Genomic DNA, 19,966 nt, shown 5'->3' with positions numbered 1-19,966 from the left:
CTAATCAAGGCCACAGAAATGAGGCGACCTCGCATGACCGCCTTATGGGCTGTCCACAAAGTAGCTGGAGAGATTTCAGGAGTTGCGTTTAGCTGAAAGTATTCCTGAATAGATGTAGTCACTTCCTGGTGGGAATATCCGTGAGCATAGAGTCATTAAGGCGCCAGGAATAGGGCATGGGTGCAAGACCTGTGAAAGTGATAGACAATGCCATTATATTATGATCCGACCAGGGACTTAGATGAATACATGCCTTCCTTGAATTGGCTAGCAGAATAGGGGAACAATAGATATAATCTAATCTAGCATAAGAGTCATGTGGGTGGGAGTAAAATGAGTAATCTTTGGAGTCTACCAGTTGAAGTGTTTCCAATTTTTTAGTAAGGGATTTTGGGAAGGCCTGGGAAGATGGTGAGGGCGAGCTTCTGTCCAAAAGGGGGTTTGCCACCAAATTGAAATCTCCTCCCACCAGTAAATGAGGGGAAAGAAACCTATCCAGAACTGTGAAAAAATTAGAAAAGAAGGGATCCTGAGCCAAATTTGGTGCATAAACATTCGCGATCGTGAGTTCACGACCCGAAAGTGTGCCTTTAATAATGATGAATTTAATCTCAGGGTCACAATATACATGTTGAATGTCGAAGGGGAATGAGTTATGTAAAAAAATTGCCACACCTCTGCTTTTAGTAGAGTGTAAAGTGTAAAACCCCTATCTATAAGATCTGTGGAAATATGTTGGGTGTTTAAGGACCGCAAAATTAGTTTCCTGTAATAGAATAATTTTTGCACCTAGGTGCTTATACTGGTGGAAGGCTGTTTTACGCTTATTGGGAGAACTGAAACCACCCTGGACATTATGAGAGATGCAATGGATAGCCATGGGAAAGAAAAATAGTGTCAGTCAACATTATTGTACCCAGCTGAAAGGTATCAACAATAGTTTGTCTAGTTAGTGGAATATCTGGAACCATATCATAGGAGGTTAAATCTGTTAGAATCAATTTAAGGAGCATCCAAGTCCCAATATAGGTACCGGGGTGTCCACAAATTTGTATATGAGTAATATCATGTACCGAAGCTGTCAAGAAAACAAAAACATAAAATAGAATTGGGGCCTTAAGAGCCCCTACAGCTAAAGCAGTTATAATAAACTGTGGATCAGGTGGACTAAATGCCTTCCCTGAAAAGACAGAAAAGTATATTATCAAAGTGCCAAAACGGGCCCAAACTCCACCACCTTAAAACACGAGAAATGGAGACGTCACCCCTCATCAAGGCGGTGACATCTCCGACCATGCTAGGTGGCAGGGTGGGGTCACGTGTCAAAAATTTCTATGAGCTTACGGGCGGCAAAATGAGGGTCCGAAGACCCATGCTGGATTTTTGCACGTCCAAGTAGCTAAATATTAGATCAAAAGTAATGATATATGAACATGTAACAATTAGCAGCATCCTACAAAAGACCATCAAAACAATGTGTAATATGCAAGTGAGCAAGGTCTTTTCATCCCGGTTCTTGTCGGACTCTACTTCTATCCCTTCGTGGAGACGGAGTATGCCAAATGGGAGAGACTTGAGGGGTGGAAGGTGGACGTTGAGTTGATGGGGCGTCTGCCAGGCCCGATTTGGCCAGGATTTCTCGGCCTTCGGGAAGGGATGTGGCTATGTATGTGCTCCCATTATGTGGAACTATCAGCTTAAAAGGAACCTGAGAAAGGGGAAGTTGTGATTTCCTTCATTTTTCTACGTTTTTCTAACGTAGCCGAAGAAACATCTGGAAAGATTTTTAAAAACAAACCTTCAAAGGTGATCGTTGAGGTATTGCGAGCAGCTCAGAGCATGTCTTCTTTGGTCAGGAAATCCTTCATGCACAGAACAATGTCCCTAGGTGGTTATTATTATTCTGAGGTTTTGGGCACAGGGCTCTATGGATGCGGTCACAAGCAAAGGACTTAGGGTCGTGATCCGGAAGGAGAGACTTGAATAGCTTGATTATGGCTTGTGAAAGGTCACTCACAGACTCCGGGACTCCTCTGACTTGCAAATTATTCCTGCGACTGCGATTGTCAAGGTACTCAACCTGTACCTGCAATTGTGCAAAGGCCATTTGTAAATGATCGTGATCTCTGGAAAGTTCACCATAGGCTAGGCTCAGTTCATCATGTTTGGTTTCTAAGCGGTCGGTTCTGGAGCCCAATGTGGCTATTACCTGAGAGAGAACATTTGTGCTCTTGTGGAGTTCTGATTGGAATTAAGCGGCTAGCTTGGTGTACATACTGTAGTTTCCAAGTAAGATTCCAAGTCCCCCTTTGTAAGTTGCTGAGCATATTCATTGTCCTGAGCTAATGGATGAGCTGCGGTATCCTGCGTGGGACCGGATGGGGATGCTCGTTCTGTATTATCTTTAGACATGCTGAAAATCTTGTGCGTTTTAAGTAGGTATGTCGTAAGGGACTTTTGAGCTTGTCCCCTACTTTTTTTCTTGGTGGACGGCATACAGGGAGTCTCCTGGGGGTGATCAACTGAAAATCGGATAGCCAAAGAATTTAATAACCCCAGGAAACCTAAAATGCCCGAAACAGGTTTAAGGTTATAGTTACACTAAATCTTTATATTGTAAAATATATATTGTAAAAATGATTAGCAAACCGTGGAGATGCAGAGTGGACATAGGCTGTGATAGGCACCATTAATAAGGCCCAAGACCCAGATGCTGGCTCCAACTCCCACCACAGTGTCTGAGAGGGCCGAGGGGCCTGTGCGGCACAGAAGTCCCCGTATGCTGACTATAGGGTCTTCCAGGACAGATGTAGGGAGCCCAGGCACCTCACTGGCAGCAGTATGTAGGCCACAGCAGGCCTCCAAGCCCAGCGGAGACCGTGGCTACAGGGGGGGTCCGGGATGAAGAATTGCAGTCCCAGTCTCTGGATCACTGGAGGGGGACCCGATGACCACCACCTGCCCGCCCCCTTGCTACCTGTACTCACTGCGGCCTGGATAGGAGATCGGGGCCGGATGGAGCAGGCCGCACTAGGCCACAGACGTCTGTTGCCACGGAGAGGGGCAATAAACCACGGTGCCCCTCTCCCAGACTCAGGATGCAGAAGATGCCTTTGATGTCCCTCAGATGATCCACCGCTGTCTGGATGGCAGCGGATTTAGTTCCAAGGCACCTGAGCCCCGGGCTATGCGGCCGCACCAGGCCGTGGATGTCTGCTGCCACGGAGAGGGGCAATACAGCCCAGAGCTCCTCTCTCAGATGCAGGGAACGCTGCAAAGAGCCTCCGGTGCCCTGCTGGAGTCCACCGCTGCCCAGTTGGCAGCGGATTAGAAATCAAGGCGCTGGAGTTCCGGATTATGCAGCCACTCCGGTCGCCATCTTGGACACGCCCCCACAATAAATCATTTAAGTGATAATTTTGTGTAAAAAAAAATATATATATTTTTTGTCATTTTCAAAAAACTTGTGGTAAATAAATAAATTCTTTTATTGACTCAACATGCCTCTCAGCAAATAGTTTGGGGTATCTACTTTCCAAAAAGGGGTTATTTTGGGGGGTGGGGGCATTTTATACCCAGCATTAGAAGTTTATGCCGCACATCACTCACTCTTCTAACCACCTGAAGACCAAGCCTTTTCTGACACTTTTTGTTCACATAAAAAAAAATCAGTATTTTTTGCTAGAAAATTACTTTGAACCCCCAAACATTATATATTTTTTTAAATAAGACACCCTAGTGAATAAAATGGTGGGTGCTGCATAGTACTCGCGCAGCGAATTTTCAGACGCAAATTTGTTGAAAAAAATACACTTTTTTTTACATTTAATGCACAAAAACACAATATATTGGCCAATTATTTGGTAGAAAATAAAAGATGATTGTATGCTTGGAGGATGACAAGGAGATAAGTAAAATGAACTAAAGAATGGCAGATTGAATCATATATAGTATATAGTTCATGTATTGGTCACATATACTGTAGGTCAGCAGTCCATGAAGACAATTATAGTCCAGATACACTCTTGTGAAAAGGAGCCAGCTGTCAGAGAAGAAGCGACTCTAGGAAATGTAAGAATGTAAGAAGCAATGTAAAAAGACAGAAACAGTGCTTTCAGAGTGTAGTAGGCAAATAACACAGATTTAATAAAGCTAAAATTGGCAACTCACAAAAATCATAGTAATCATGCACATGAAGAGCAGTAAGGCTTCTCTGCTGGCTGATTGATCAGACTGCTACAGGTGGAGTACTCTGCCCCCCAAGGTAGATGGTCCTCCTGAAGAGACAGCCACCAGGGAGCGTCTGCCACCAATCACACCACGTTAGTGTACCATGTGTGACAAAACTATTCTAGGGCCATCAGAATGACCGGGATTCCTTCAGCTTCAATCCCATGCTGATGATGAGAAATCAGCTTGAGAGATGGAAAAGTGTAGATGAGACGGAACTAATTCCACGGTGCTACTCACGCATCCGTCACAGGATCCAATGTTCTCGCCACAAACCCCAGAACTTCCCGGATGAGATGCAGGTTGAGATCCAAGTTCAGCGCCCCCCCAGTGAAGACAGGACTGATGGAATGCCTCCTGGTGCAGGGACTACTCTCTCTGAATCAGCGTAGACAGCGGGGATAATCCGCCTGCTAGTATTCTACGCCTAGAACGTATACAGAGGACAGAGTCAGAGCACATCATTCCAAACCTACAAGACAAGAGATGCTCCCAGCACTGCTGCTGTGCTTCCAGTATCACTGCATTGATTGGCAGAAGCCACTGCAGTGGCATCATCTGACTTGATCTTGAGAGGCTCCCCTGAGGAAATTTGTCCAGTGGACCAGGGCCAACCCAAGCACTCTAAGCCCCAGAATATCAAACAGTAGTAAAGCTTCCGCCAGGGACCAGAGACCACAGGCCAATCTCGAGCCCAGGGACTACTCCTCCAAGTGGACTGGTTGGTATCTGTCTCGACTACTGTCCAGCAATAGGAACAAAGGACTTCATGGCCAGTAAAGATGGAGACAGCAACCACCAGTGGAAAGAGGCCCTCGTCAACCTCTCCAGAGGCATCCAAATGTTCGAGGAAGCGCCAGACCTGTTTCATGTGGATATGAGTTCCTTCTGTTACTCCCATATGGAACTGGGCATATAGAACCACTCGAAGCTAGCCGCCATCAGACCTAAAGTCTGCATACAAAAACGTAGGGAGGGTCACTTGTAAGACGAGAGCCACCGGATTGCCGACCACAGCTTCTGGAGGTTGTCTGATGAGGGGGACACCTCGGCCTGCTCTGAATCGAGCATCAGCCCCATGTACTCCCAGTGTTTGGATGGGATCAACACAGACCTCCTGAGGTTCAGAATCCTAGAGAAGTCCTGTAGGAAACACTCGGAGATCTACATACCATTCATCAGGGATGAACAAGTTTCCGCAAGTAGAAGCCAGTCGTCAAGGTAACTGATCACTGCAATTCCTTGTTGTTTCAGCAAGGCGAGGATTGGGACAAAGATCTTGGTAAGCACATGAGGATGGACACCAGGCCAAAAGGAAGCGCCAGCAGGTAATAATGCACATCCTCGAGCAAAACGTATGAAACACTGCTGTCCCTCGCAGAAGGGAATGTGCAGAGAAGCACCCTAAAGATCTATGGCAGCCAGACAATCTCTCAGTGGAGAGAGGCCACACCTGAGCGAATGGAAGCCACATAGCCACATGGAGCTCCAAAACCAGCATGCAGGCATGCAAAGCCTTGAGAACCTGGAACAGTGAACCCTGTCCTTCCCAAACTGAACAAACTGGAAACAAATTCTGTCGGGTTGTGAGCTAGTATTCCTTTCATTCTTGTCAGAGAGAACAACTCTGTGGACCCACTGGTCAGGGAAGAGGGTGGTCCTCGGGCCTGAAACCAGTGAAGGAATTCCTTACCCCAGAAAAGGGAGGAAGCAAATCTGAATGCCCATAAGGACTCAGCCATGGACTTGTAGGGCCTCCCCGGGCCAGGAACAATTGGCAACACTCACAGAAGTCTTAAAGGGTTTGGAGCCCTTAGCCAATGTGCCAGGAAGGTAGACCCGAACATGGCAGTCTCTGTCCCTACTTGACCTGAGGGAAGAGGGAACTCTTACCACCCATAAGGTTCCTGAGAATGTTGTCCTGTGCAACCCCAAAAAGGCAGCAGGCCTTACTGGAGTCTGGACAACCGACCATCACTCCAGCCAAGGGACCCCACAAAAGCACCACAGCTGCAACAGAAAGTTTGTGAAGGCGAGCAACTGCATCAGGGACACATCACAAACATGCATCAGTCCCTCAACCATATGACTGATAGAGCTCCATGCAGTTCGGGAACCTGACTAGTAGTCAAGGCTTAGCATAGCATCAAAGCCCATGAGGGCAGTGTCTGGAACACCAGGGCCATGGCTACACTGGTGGAAGCCCTGACCCAGCCACGGAGAAGATAGAAACAGGCCACCACACTGCATTGCACCCTTCAGGGACCCCAAAGGAGGGGAAATCCTCAACAGCTGAGGATACCGCTCCGCAGTAGATCTGAGGCAGCATCACAGCCTCCTCAGTGAGCGCCTGAGATACTAGGGCCTAGGCCAACACTGGCTGCAGTGGTGATGGCAAACCTGTTGCTGTTAACTACCACCAACACCCAGATTGGATGGCCCCTAACAGGCGAGGACCCACCTCCAATTGCCAGAATTGGATGCAATGCAACCGCCATCCCACGCTGCTACAAAGGTAATGTCGCAGAGCAGTGATCCAACTATCCAGAGCCCCCAAGCTGCAACAGGAGAGAACCAAGCTGCTGCTGTCAACCACAGAATACATGCGAGATACAACTGCATGACCTGAAGGGGAGCCCAGAAAACACACCAGGGTCATGAGAATGTACCGACGGGGCATAGCGGCAGGGGTAGCATAACCGCAGCAAGAAGGGCAAAGCATCCAGTCATTGAACTGCCTGCACTCACTTGCAAGAGAAACTGGCCGCAGATAGATATTCCTGTAATTTTTTTTTTTTTTTTATATGGCCAAAGGAATGCTAGCCAGGATTGGGAATCTGCAACCTGCAAGTCACCCCATGCCTCCAGCAGGCTCTGCTGGACAAGGCTCTGCAGCAGACCCGCAGTAACCAACTGTGTGCAGCGCCATCAGCACACAGGCATAATATCATGCAGCAGTATAACTCCCTCCCGTGCTGCCACACCAGAACTGGCCATGGTCGGGAGGGGGTGAAGGGCAGTGCCCACATAAAGATGGTGGTGTGTACCCACGCCCCACACCGTGTGAAGGAAGAGGGGGGCATCTACTTACCAATCCTTTGGAGCATGCAAGTAAGGCTCCCATAACAGATCATCCTCTCCACCGAAGTGGGGGTGGGCTATCAGCCAGGGTAACACTGTGACACAGACTACAGGAGCATGCTTATGTGTGTCCCCATCCATCCTGGTTCAAGTGGTCTGCACATGCTCGCTGGTCAGCCTGGGGGGACCACTGGATCTAGATCGCCCAGCCCCACTGTTGATAGAAGATAGATAGAACAGAAAAAAATAAAAAGAAAGCTATGGGACAAGTAGTCCCAGCATAAAAAAAGTATGTCCATATTCCTGAAGTCACTAGGCAGAAATGACTGGAGGCCTATAGCAAAGAGGGGGTTTTATGCCCAGATGGGACTGCCCATAGGAGGTGCAGAGTCTTTTTTTCTGCCTAGTGTCCTACTCATGTAGGTGGGGCTATAAAACTCTATTTGGTCATGAATAATGAAGAGAGGCTGTGTCCATCAATGAAGAGAAAAACATGCTACAGCTCACTACAATAAAACAATATACATAATAAGGCTTAATGAAATAAAGAAAATATATATACAGTATATATAAAAGCTTGCATACTTACAAAAGATGAATCACAATAAATACCAGAGGGATGCTGATAGATATAATAAAATAAAAAATGACAATAGTTAAAAGATGGACGCTATCACATGTTAAAGGATCATACATTCAGAGCTTCTTCCAAGTAGTTTATTCGGATATACAGTAATAGCAGTCAGACATCACTAACCTGATCAATCACTGTTTTTGGTAGAAATTATATTTCTATATGGCAAATAATTTACTAGCAGGTGTTGTAGAATAATAGAAATCCAACAGACCCAACAGTCATGACATGCATGCTGCTGATTCTGTGTAATTGAATCACTAATTGAAAGGGGCATGTTCAAAACAATAGCAGTGTAGATTTCTATTAGTGAGGTCATTCATTCTTTGAAAAACAGGTGGCAATTATTGCCCTTATTTAAGGAAGGAAGGCAGCAAATGTTGTACATGCTGGTTACAGTACATTTCTCTCTGAAATTCTGAGGAAAATGGGTCATTCCAGACACTGTTCAGAAGAACAGCGTACCTTGATTAAAAAGTTGATTGGAGAGGGGAAAACATATAAAGAAGTGCAGAAAATGATAGGCTGCTCAGCTAAAATGATCACAAATGCTTTACAATGGCAACCAAAACCTGAAAGACGTGGAAGAAAGCAAAAAACTACCAAATGGATAGAAGAATTAGCCAAAATGGCAAGGACTCAGCCAACAATCAGCTCCAGGAAGATCAAAGAAGGTCTAAAGTTACCTGTGAGTACTGTTACAATTAGAAGACACCTATGTGAAGCCAAGCTATCTGCAAAAAGCCCCCGCAAAGTCCCACTGTTGAAAAAAAGACATGCTGAGGAGGTTACAATTTTCCAAAGAGTACATTGACTGGCCTAAAGAGAAATGGAGCAACATTTTGTGGACTGATGAAAGTAAGATTGTTCTTTTTGGGTCTAGCGGCCAGAGACAGTTTGTCAGACGACCCCCAAACACTGAATTCAAGCCACAGTACACTGTGAAGACAGTGAAGCATGGTTGCACAAGCATCATGATATGGGGATGTTTCTCATACTACGGTGTTTGGCCTATTTATCGCATACCAGGGATCATGGATTAGTTTGAATACATCAGAATACTTGAATAGGTCATGTTGCCTTATACTGAAGAGGAAATGCCCTTGACATGGATGTTCCAACAAGACAACGACCCCAAACACACCAGTAAACGTGCAACATCTTGGTTCCAGACCAACAAGATTGAAGTTATGGAGTGGCCAGCCCAATCCCTGGATCTTAACCCAATAGAAAACTTGTGGGGTGACATCAAAAATGCAGTTTCTGAGGCAAAACCAAGAAATAGAGAAGAACTGTGGAATGTAGTCCAATCATCCTGGGCTGGAATACCTGTTCACAGGTGCCAGAAGTTGGTTGACTCCATGCAACACAGATGTACAGCAGTTCTCAAAAACAGTGCTTACACAACCAAATATTAATTGATTCAAAGGAAAGCAAATTCTTCAAACATTTTTCAGTTTATATAGTGAATGTTTGAGTTTGTAAAGAAGAATACAAACACTGCTATTTTTTTGAACAGTGTAATATTCACTTTTCTCCAATTTTTTTAGAGGAACAACACAAATTTGATATATTTTTCTTCATGTTTTGATTTGGAATAGAATGTGTAGTGTTCCCAATGCATTTGTGTGTATGGAAATAAAAGCTATTAGAAGGATTTTGAGCTTTATTCACTTATTTTAACACACTGCTATTATTTTGAACACAACTGTATACCACAAAAAAGGTGTGCTAATCACATATTCTCCATCAATATACAATTATCATCATAAATTATATTTATAAAATAAGAAAAATAATATAATAAACAAAAGTTCATGTGATCAAGTGCTTGACAGATGGATCAATAAAAATGTAGTGACAGAAAACCAATCCATCAAATAAATAGTGAATATGCTGTAAACTGTGACCAAGGTCCATTCATCCAACCGAGAAAATGTGTCCTCCACCACATACAGGTGGGTGGCCAACATCCCAGAGTCAATTTTGCAGGCTTCAACACAATTGTTCTTGTGATGAAGATTACACCTCACATAGTACCCTGCTTAAACAAAAATTTTATGAGAAAGGGTACCCTTCTGATATAGTACAGGATGCTTTTACTGTCTATTTGAATGACCATAATCCCAAGTGTATTCAACAAAGTCAAAACACCCAACCCCAACCACTTAGGTTCATGACCCAATTCCATACCGAACAAAAGATGGAGCAGATCTTCTGAAAACACTGGGGTATACTTTTAGAAGACCCCCTATCTAAAGTCCTCCATAACTGATGCACCTAAAATTTCCTATAAGAAGGCACAAAACTGCCCCCAGCAAAATCAAATCCCTAGAAAAACCTAGATATACCAAGCTGACCTTCCTTACAATTAAAGGGATGTACCGAGTTTGTCAGATATTGCCTCTCCTGTCCCTGTGGCCTATTGTACATGGGGTGTACAATCAGAACTTTAAGAAGGAGGTTTAGCGAACATAGAAGGTCAGTTGAAGATGGTATTGACACACTTAATGTTCCAAAACATTTTCTAGACTTCCACCACAAATCCACTGCTGACCGTCGGGTTTGGGTGATAGAGTGCATTTCCCAGGGTCTCTCCAGAGCAGAGTGCATTTGAAAGAGACTTAATTGATTTACACACTGCATACTATGGCACCATGTGGCCAAAATGAGGACTTGGAGGTCCATTCTAACCTATAAGTCTCTCTCCAGCAATGTCCGATTCCCTCTTTATTTTTTGTCATCTTTATTATATAATCATACTCATTAGCTCTATCTAGACATATATAACAGGCTCTAGATCAGGGGTCCTCAAAGTTTTTAAACAGGGGGCCAGTTCACTGTCCCTCAGACTGTTGGAGGGCCGGACTATAGTTTAAAAAAAAAACTATGAACAATGGACACAGTACAGGAGATGACCAGAGACTGCGGACATACAACGGCAGTGGGAATACTGGGCCGGCCGCTCCATAAGACACACAGACATTTCCCCCCAAGTGTGTCTTATGGAGCAAAATAGTGCCCCATCATTGGTGTCAGTGGGAGGAATAGTGCCCCATCATTGGTGTCAGTGGGAAGAATTGTGCCCCATCATTAGTGTCAGAGGGAGGAATAGTGCCCCATCATTGGTGTCAGTGGGAGGAATAGTGCCCCATCATTGGTGTCAGTGGGAGGAATAGTGCCCCATCATTGGTGTCAGTGGGAAGAATCGTGCCCCATCATTAGTGTCAGTGAGAGGAATAGTGCCCCATCTTTGGTGTCAGTGGGAAGATTTGTGCCCCATCATTGGTGTCAGTGGGAGGAATAGTGTCCCATCATTAGTGTCAGTGGGGGGAAGGAATAGTGCCCCATTGTTGGTGTCGGGGGGGGGAATAGTGCCCCATCGCTGGTGTCAGTGTGGGGGGGGGGATAGTGCCCCTTCATCAGTGTCAGTGGGGGATGGGGATAGTGTCCCATCATTGATGTCAGTGGGAGGAATAGTGTCCCATCATTGGTGTCAGTGGGAAGAAAAGTGCCCCATCATTGGTGTTAGTGGGAAGAATAGTGCCCCATCTTTGGTGTCAGTGGGAGGAATAGTACGTCATTGGTGTCAGTGGGGGGGGGGGGAATAGTGCCCCGTCATTGGTGTCAGTGGGGGGAGATAGTGTCCCAACATTGGTGTCAGTGGGAGGAATAGTACCCCATCATTGGTGTCAGTGGGGGAAGAAATAGTGCCCCATCGTTGGTGTCAGTGGGGGTGGAATAGTGCCCCACTGTTGGTGTCAGTAGGGGGGAGGAATAGTGTCCCATCGTTGGTGTCAGTGGGGGGAGGAATAGTGCCTCATCATTGGTGTCAGTGGGGGGAGGAATAGTGCCTCATCATTGGTGTCAGTGGGAGGAATAGTGCCCATCGTTGGTGTCAGTGGGGGGGAGGAATAGTGCCCCATCATTGGTGTCAGTGGGGGGAGGAATAGTGCCCCATCATTGGTGTCAGTGGGAGGAATAGTGCCCCATCATTGGTGTCAGTGGGAGGAATAGTGCCCCATCATTGGTGTCAGTGGGAGGAATAATGCCCCATAATTGGTGTCACTGATACTAATGATAACTATTCCTCCCAATGACACTTAACTTGCTGACCCCTGCTCCAGTATAGTGCTGCTGCAGCCAGCATACCTGGTTGCAGCAGCACCATCAACACGGCACACTTACCTGTCAGCTGTCCTTCACTCCGGCCTCTCCCTCCCTCGATGTTCGCGGGGCCGCTCGGCTCCGCCTCCTCGCAGGTGATTGGCCACCTGTGTATCTTTCCTGAGCTACAGTTCTGGCGCACAATCACCGGTGAGGAGGCGGAGCCGAGCGGCAGGAGTGAGGGAGTGGCTGGAGTGAATGAAGGAGCAGTGCTTTCTGGACTGGATCGTCATGGGACTGGAACCGGAGCCAGGTAAGGTACAGCAGCCCCCTGCCCGCCCTCTGTAGTTAGTGTCCCTTCCTCGCAGAAAATACGCTCCTGTCGGCGGGCCGGATAAATGGCCTCGGTGGGCCGTAGTTTGAGGACCCCTGCTCTAGATGTTTTCTACTTTAAAAACAGGTGACTCAAGTGAGGTTCTGGATTTTCTGTCCATTCCATAAGTACCCATATGTTCTCTTATATAATAATAATCATTTATTCCAAAGATGCCAGTTTTGTTACACCTGTTATTCCATCTAGATACTGTATATATATGTAGTGATAGATTTTTGCTAGCTTATATACTATGTATGCATAGTGGATATCCTTTTTATACCAAAAACGGGTATGTATATCTTATTTATCATTTATAGTCAATATTGACTTCATTATTTTAGTACACTATCCCTCTCATCAGCCATACAGATATACATGCACATCCAGTAGCGTTTAGAATAATATATATATTTATCATTTTTTTTTAGGGATATAAGTATACTCATGTCTTTTTGTGTGATGATAGCAGTCATCTTTTTACTGTCATTTTTACATTTTATTATATCTATCAGCGTAGTCCTTAGAAATTGAAGGTAAACAGCAGAGGAGAATCTGCCAGCAATCCAGGAAGTTGTGGAAAAAGATGGCCCAGCAGACAGGCAGCACTCACAGCATAAAGGGAAATTTTTCAAGTAAGCTTATATTGGATTGTCAATAACACTATTATTTTTATTGTCATTACAATGCTGATATTATTATATAAAATATATGTGGTAACTATACATCTCCTTTAAAATAACATATTTCACTGACAGCACATATATGTGTTTAGGAGTATCTCTGGGGAAACCTTATTTATTATTATTTTTTTTACTTTTGGATAGAGTGAGGAAGGGTTAGACTCTCTGTAATGTTATTATTACTGTCTGTTTTTCCACTGAGAAGATGTACCCCTCTATTTATACTACTGATAACTGTCACTGAGAAAGAAATTATGGGGAAATTAAAAATTGTAACTTCCAAATGTACACTAGATTTCCTCTAACTTCCTGTTAAATCTCTAGGACAGGAAGTGAAATTTCCCCAACAGTACACAGACAGAAAAAAATATTATACACACGTGTGTGTGTGTGTGTGTGTGTGTGTGTGTGTGTGTGTGCATGTGCGTGTAGACCATGTAAAATGAGTGGGGTCAGCGCACACATTACCAACAGTCAATAGTTAAAGACCTCCAGACTTCATGTGGCCTTCAGATTAGCACAACAGTGCGTAGAGAGCTTCATGGAATGTATTTTCATGGCCGAGCAGCTGCATCCGTCTTACATCACCAAAAGCAAGGCAATGCACCGGATGCAGTGGTGTAAAGCACGCTGCCACTGGACTCTAGAACAGTGAAGACGTTCTCTGGATTGACAAATCACACTTTTCTGTCTGGCAATCTGATGGATGTGTCTGGGTTTGGTGGTTGCCAGAACGGTACTTGCCTGACTGCATTGTGCCAAGCGTAAAGTTTGGTGGAGGGGGAATTATGGTGTGGGGTTGTTTTTCAGCTTGGGCTTGGCTCCTTAGTTCCAGTGAAGGGAACTCTTAAGGCGTCAGCATACCAAGACATTTTTGACAATTTCATGCTCTCACCAGTGCACAAAGCAAGGCCCATAAAGACATGGATGAGCGAGTTTGAGGTATAGGAACTTGACTGGCCTTCACAGAGTCCTAACCTCAACCCGATAGAACACCTTTGGGATGAATTAGAGCAGAGACTGCGAGCCAGGCCTTCTTGTCTGACATCAGTGCCTGAACTCACAAATGCGCTTCTGGAAGAATGGTCAAACAATCCAATAGACACACTCCTAAACATTGTGGACAGCCTTCCCAGAAAAGTTAAAGTGGTTATAGCAGCAAAGGATGGGCCAACGCAATATTGAACCCTACAGACTAAGACTGGGATGTCATTAAAGTTCATGTGTGTGCAAAGGCAGGCGTCCCAATACTTTTGGCAATATTGTGTATTTCATATATAACACACACACACAGTACATCTTGATTGGTGGCACGTTGTGACCATCAAATGTAAATTGAGCCTTTCTTTACAAACTGTTGCAGAACTGTTACTCAAGGCCAGTTTAATTTTGTGTTCACTTGAGGCCATAGACATTTGGACATAAAAAAAACAATTGTGCCTGTGTCCAAATATATATGGGCCTAACTGTGTGTGTGTGTGTATATATATATATATATATATATATATATATTTATTACACACATACAGTATATAAAACATAGCAAGGATTTTCATGCTTCCCTACTTTATCCAAAATGTCTACACTTTATCCTAAACACAGATTTGAAGGAAGAGAGAAATGGATAATTTATACTGGGAGTCAGCAACCAGTAGATCATGGTGACTGGTAGATCGCAGGCTGGGCTTGCTAACCCGCCATCCCAGAGCATTAAACAGAGTGCAATGCAGAGGGACAACTTGTAAAGTTGAAGCTGTAGTAAGCTGATGCCTCCTCTGCAGTGCAGGCTCCTGTCCCATGTAGAGTGATACTAACTGCACTCCACCTCTTATCCGGCTAGTGGTCTCAGTGGTGTGGTGCTAGCAGCAGGAAAGAAGAGATCTTCAGGTCAGTGAGAAGCAATACACTGGACATAATAGTATAGGGCTGCTTTCACACTGATGTGTTGCAATTTACCCACACCACGGGTGCAGTGCAGTGTACCGGCAGGTTTGCTGTGCCTAACCATAGGCTTCCATTATATCCTGCGGATTTGGTGCACCTTCTGAAAGTGCACCAAAACTCATGAATGTGGGAGTTTTGGTGTGTTTTCAGAAAGTGCACCACAAATGCAGGATAAAATAGAAGTCAACGGCAAAGCGCAACTAACTTAGGAAAGTTGCAGATGGACTGCGATGCACCCATGGTGCAGGTAAAACACAGCACATCAGTGTGAAAGCAGCGATATAGGGGGCTCAGAACAGTAAGGGTTAATTTACATTTGCAGTTTGGAGGGTGGTAAAACCCCATAGTTAAAATGTGTTTTTACAACCCCCGCCCCAACTGCACCACTTTTAGTTGCAATGGCCAGGGGTGTACACATGTCACCGCCACAGCGGGATTTAAAAACTCTGTCATGGTTGGTGGGTGTAGCATCTGCCAAGCACAAACCATTCAAGCGATTGAGGCCTCCTCACCATCTCCATGGAGCGAAAGCCAGACTGTAGAGGGTCAAGAAGGTTGTTGTCAGTGAGGTAGGAGCTCAGGCCTGCTGCTTTGTGGCTGATCGCTTTTCAGAAATGGTGAAAGGAGGTTTGCAGATGTTCAGGACAAATATGGTGGCCCCCTGATGAAGAGGAAGGTAGAGAGCCGACAACTTGCTCTGAATATTATTATTTAGTGATTTATTAATGCAGAATGGCAATTTTACACAGTAGGAGCATGCTGCAACTGTGAGCCAAACATTTTGCTCATGGTTACAGTGCAACCCCATTCACTTACGTCGGAGAGCTCGGCCGATGCTGCTGTCTGACAAACTCTGCATTAAGCGGCATTTCTTTCTGTGGGGAGTATCTCCTCCTAGATACCGCTGATGTGAAGTGAAGGAGTGGTGTTTTTCTCTGGTGGAGCTGTGACTGCTTCCTTGCTGTCTTGTGGAACGTGTGTTACATTGGCCTGGGGATCTTCACTAATCCGGGGATTGCATCTACCTCTGTTCCCTGACTACATCCTGAACTCCATCTCTGCCACAGTGCATACACCTTTGGTCAGTGTGTATGGGCGCCTGAAGTCATCTTTACTGGGACTTTTTTTGACCTGGGGCTTTTTCCCCCCTTTTTTGACGTACTTATTAATTTTATTCATCAATTTATCCATTTACCTTATTATAGCGCTGCACTTTATATTTATATTCATGTGAGGAATTCTTTTGGTTGTCCTGTGTGTTTCAGCCTGAAGTCATCTTTACTGGGACTTTTTTTGACCTGGGGCTTTTTCCCTCCTTTTTTGACGTACTTATTAATTTTATTCATCAATTTATCCATTTACCTTATTATAGCGCTGCACTTTATATTTATATATATAATATATTGTTAACAGGCAATAAGTTCTACACCTACCTCTGTCTGTCTTTCCAACTTTCTCTGAATAACCAGCTGGATCATTCCACGAATGTTTCCCTCCATAGACATGGACCTTCGCAATGTTTCCATAGCTTCTTGATTCGATTTACCCAGCAGGCTCTCTCCATTCACAGCAAGAAGTTGGTCATTAACTCTCAGACGACCATCCTATAAAACATTTAACCAAAGTTAGCAAAGATAGTTTAAAATGTTAAGCTTTTAATAGTAGCTGATTTACATTGATTAACAATTTATTTTGCTTATGAACACAAATGTCATGGGCAATGCTAAAATTTTTAGGGGAGTACTTTCTTCTGATCTTTAACCACTTGACAACCGGGCTATAGCTGAATGATGGCTACAGCGCGGTTGTCCAGTTCTGGGAGGGTGTCATATTTTTTTTTCAAATTTTTTGCTCTTTTTTCATTTATAGTGCAAAAAATAAAAACCCAGTGGTGGTTAAATACCACCAAAAGAAATCTCTATTTGAAAAAAATGATAAAAGTTTCATATGGGTACAGTGTTGCATGACTGCGCAATTGCCATTCAAAATGCAACAGCACTGAAAGCTGAAAATTGGCATGGACAAGAAGGTAAAAGTGCACGGTAGGCAAGTGGTTAAAGGCTGTTAAAAAGAAAATTGTTACAGAGCTCTGGGTACCCAGGTGAATGTAGTGATATTATACATAGAAGATCAATTATAAAATGAAGTAAATCACTCACAAAGTGTACAAAATAAAGGAGTATATTTGAAACAATCCACCTGCAATGTGTTTAGTGGGGAAATTTAAACTATTTTTTTTCTTTCCATCATATTCTCTTCGATGCTTATTTACAAATAACTGAATTGGCAATTTTCTGCGATCATTGCTTCTCCCACAGGAAAGTGTACAGTCCATTGAGCTTTCCAGTTATCTAATTTGAGTTCTGCTATATTGCATTTTTTAATGAAGTGAAAGAGAGCATAAAACCATTTGTTTAAATGAGCATCCAGTGGTATTGAAAACATATTCATTCAACGAAATGGATATGAATATAACAGAAAATGAATGCTTGCAAACAGATTTATGTTTTGTCAGGCTGTCTAGAAAATCAATATATAGACACCACCAGTAGCTTCATCAAACAAGTCTACTACAGTCTTAATTTAAAGGTGACTAATTAAAACTTCAGCACTTCTACAGTAAATCATAGGTGACCTTGTACTTGTCTCAGCATTGCAGAACAAAGGACTCTATTATACTTATAAAAGGAATCATGGTTTTTCTGTGAAAACAGAATAGAGTATATGCTTTCTGTTTTCCTAGTTCTCTTTAAAAGAAAACCTAACAAATCTGGGGATCTAGAGCTGTATAAAATTAAACACTGTAGTAATTACTTAATATAATAGTAATATAAATACTTTAAACTTCATTTAGTTTGCTATTACCAATATAATTCTAATAAATATTAGTTGGCTTGTTATATTGATCCTCACAGACTTTCCATGCTGCATTCTTGTTTCAGATCACTGACTCAAAATGAGTGGAGACTGAGGATTAGCATGGAACACAGGCAACTAGCATTTCAGTGAGATATCAGAAACAGCAGGAACATCAAAAACACGCACTCACTGGCCACTTTATTTGGTACACCTGTTCAATTGCTTGGTAACACAAATTGCTAATCAGCCAATCGCATGGTAGCAACTCAATGCATTTAGGCATCTAGACATGGTAAAGACGACCTTCTTAAGTTCAAACTGAGCATCAGAATGGGGAAGAAAGGGGATTTAAGTGACTTTGAATGTGGCATGGTTGTTGGTGCCAGATGGGTTGGTCTGAGTATTTTAAAAACTGCTGATATACTGGGATTTTCATGCAAAACCATCTCTAGGGATTACAGAGAATAGTCTGAAAAAGAGAAAATATCCAGTGAGCAGCAGTTGTGTGGACGAAAACTCCTTGTTGCTGTCAGAGGAAAATTGGCATTTGATTTCAGCTGTGACATTCAGATGGTAGGGGTAAAATTTGGTGTAAACAACATGTAAGACTGGATCCCTACTGCCTTGCATCAACAGTTCAGGCTGGTGGTGGTGGTGTAATGGTGTGGAGGATATTTTCTTGACACTAGCAAGGTGTACCTAATAAAGTGACTGGTGAGTGTACATATTCTTCTCATTACAGATTTATTATAAACATAAAATTGTCACAAGGGTAATATAATACTTATGCTGTCACTCCCAGCCCCTTCCAAATGCTTAATGTCCAGCTCTCAAGGTAATTTTCTACAGTTAATACTATTATTATTATACAGGATTTATGTAGCGCCAACAGTTTGTGCAGCGCTTGACAATGCAACAGTTCGGAAGCATATGTAAAAAAGTGTCATATGACCCACACATTCAATGCATTGTGCCCCTTCCAACATGCAGGCATGTATGAAGTGTTGCATGTGACTTCATAGATGTCAGTTTTACTGAAATAATTATCTGAAAACAGAAATTTTTTTTATCATACTTTCCTTGTAATTTTAAATGTTTACTGGCCCCAATCCATGACGGCATACATGTGGAGGTAGCCCCACCTACTTCAATCCACAGGACCAACACAATAAAGTGTTGATGCCCAAACAATATTTCCTATACTTGCTAAGAAAAAACTGGGTAGGCTAAGGCCCCATTCACATCATAGTCTAGTAGGAACGAGCATTCCTGCTACACAACTTTGACATCACACTTTTCATGCGATCCTGCATGTCGCCTGAAAAGAAGTTCCTGCTCCTTTTTGGACAAAAAGCTTCATGCAATTTGTGAAAGGGTGGTTTGCTGTGATTGCCATAAGATCCTGTTGCTCGACAACTGCGGCAGAATCACATCATGTTTGGGGTGACATTGAAGGTTAATGGCACCCAAATGGGTGCAGTGGGTTGTTTTGCAATTGCCACATGACTTGGGATTTCGAGCAGAATCGATGCAATTCTGCTTGTGATCCCAAATCATGAAATGTGAATGGGATCCTAATGTGCTGCAACAGATCGGCACCAGGAAAGGACAATTTTGAGGAACTATATATGATACAATTTTTGGTTTTCTTGAAGCCAACATGGCAGGATACATGTAATACACCAATAGCTGGCAAATACTATTTAAAAGAAAATTAGGAATCTCCAGCCTTCCTGACAAAATTAGCTATAATTACTGCTGAGCCCAATAGTAGTGTGCCATAAGAGGACTGACTGGCTGCCCTGCAAATTGTCTCCATTCACACCCCTGTGCAAGGTGCCCATGATGTCAAGATGCTTCTAGTCAAATGTGCAGCAATTACTTGAGGTGGTTCCACCCAGCTGTATAGTAGGCTATTTGAATAACTTTGGGAATTGCAAGGTACTTGTGCACTGATACTATTTATCTTTGTTGGTTTCTAAGAAACTAGGTACAGCAGTTCTGACAACCTAAGTGCCTCTGCTGTTTTTGCAAGTGTGCTCCCTTGGATCTAGA

At 43.6% G+C, this 19,966-nt stretch overlaps 1 protein-coding gene across 4 annotated transcripts in view; it reads right to left on the bottom strand.

The window, feature by feature from the left end:
• The window catches only part of PARD3B (par-3 family cell polarity regulator beta), a 1,797,179-nt gene that overhangs the window by 1,162,269 nt on the left and 614,944 nt on the right, over positions 1 to 19,966 (bottom strand). For 3 of the 4 annotated variants that reach the window (XM_089670923.1, XM_089670945.1, XM_089670953.1), the window contains exons 12-13: positions 16,486 to 16,656; positions 7,901 to 7,933 (exon numbers count right to left, since the gene is read on the bottom strand). In XM_089670923.1, the coding sequence (XP_089527049.1) occupies positions 7,901 to 7,933; positions 16,486 to 16,656 (204 nt within the window). The remainder of the gene's footprint in view (positions 1 to 7,900; positions 7,934 to 16,485; positions 16,657 to 19,966) is intronic. The other variant, XM_089670934.1, reaches the window with a different exon arrangement.

Source organism: Staurois parvus, unplaced genomic scaffold (assembly GCF_062004578.1).
Source record: "Staurois parvus isolate SC_StPar_1 unplaced genomic scaffold, SC_StPar_1.0 ptg000011l, whole genome shotgun sequence".
Lineage (NCBI taxonomy): Eukaryota > Metazoa > Chordata > Amphibia > Anura > Ranidae > Staurois > Staurois parvus.
This window is presented reverse-complemented; position numbering and strand designations above follow the sequence as displayed.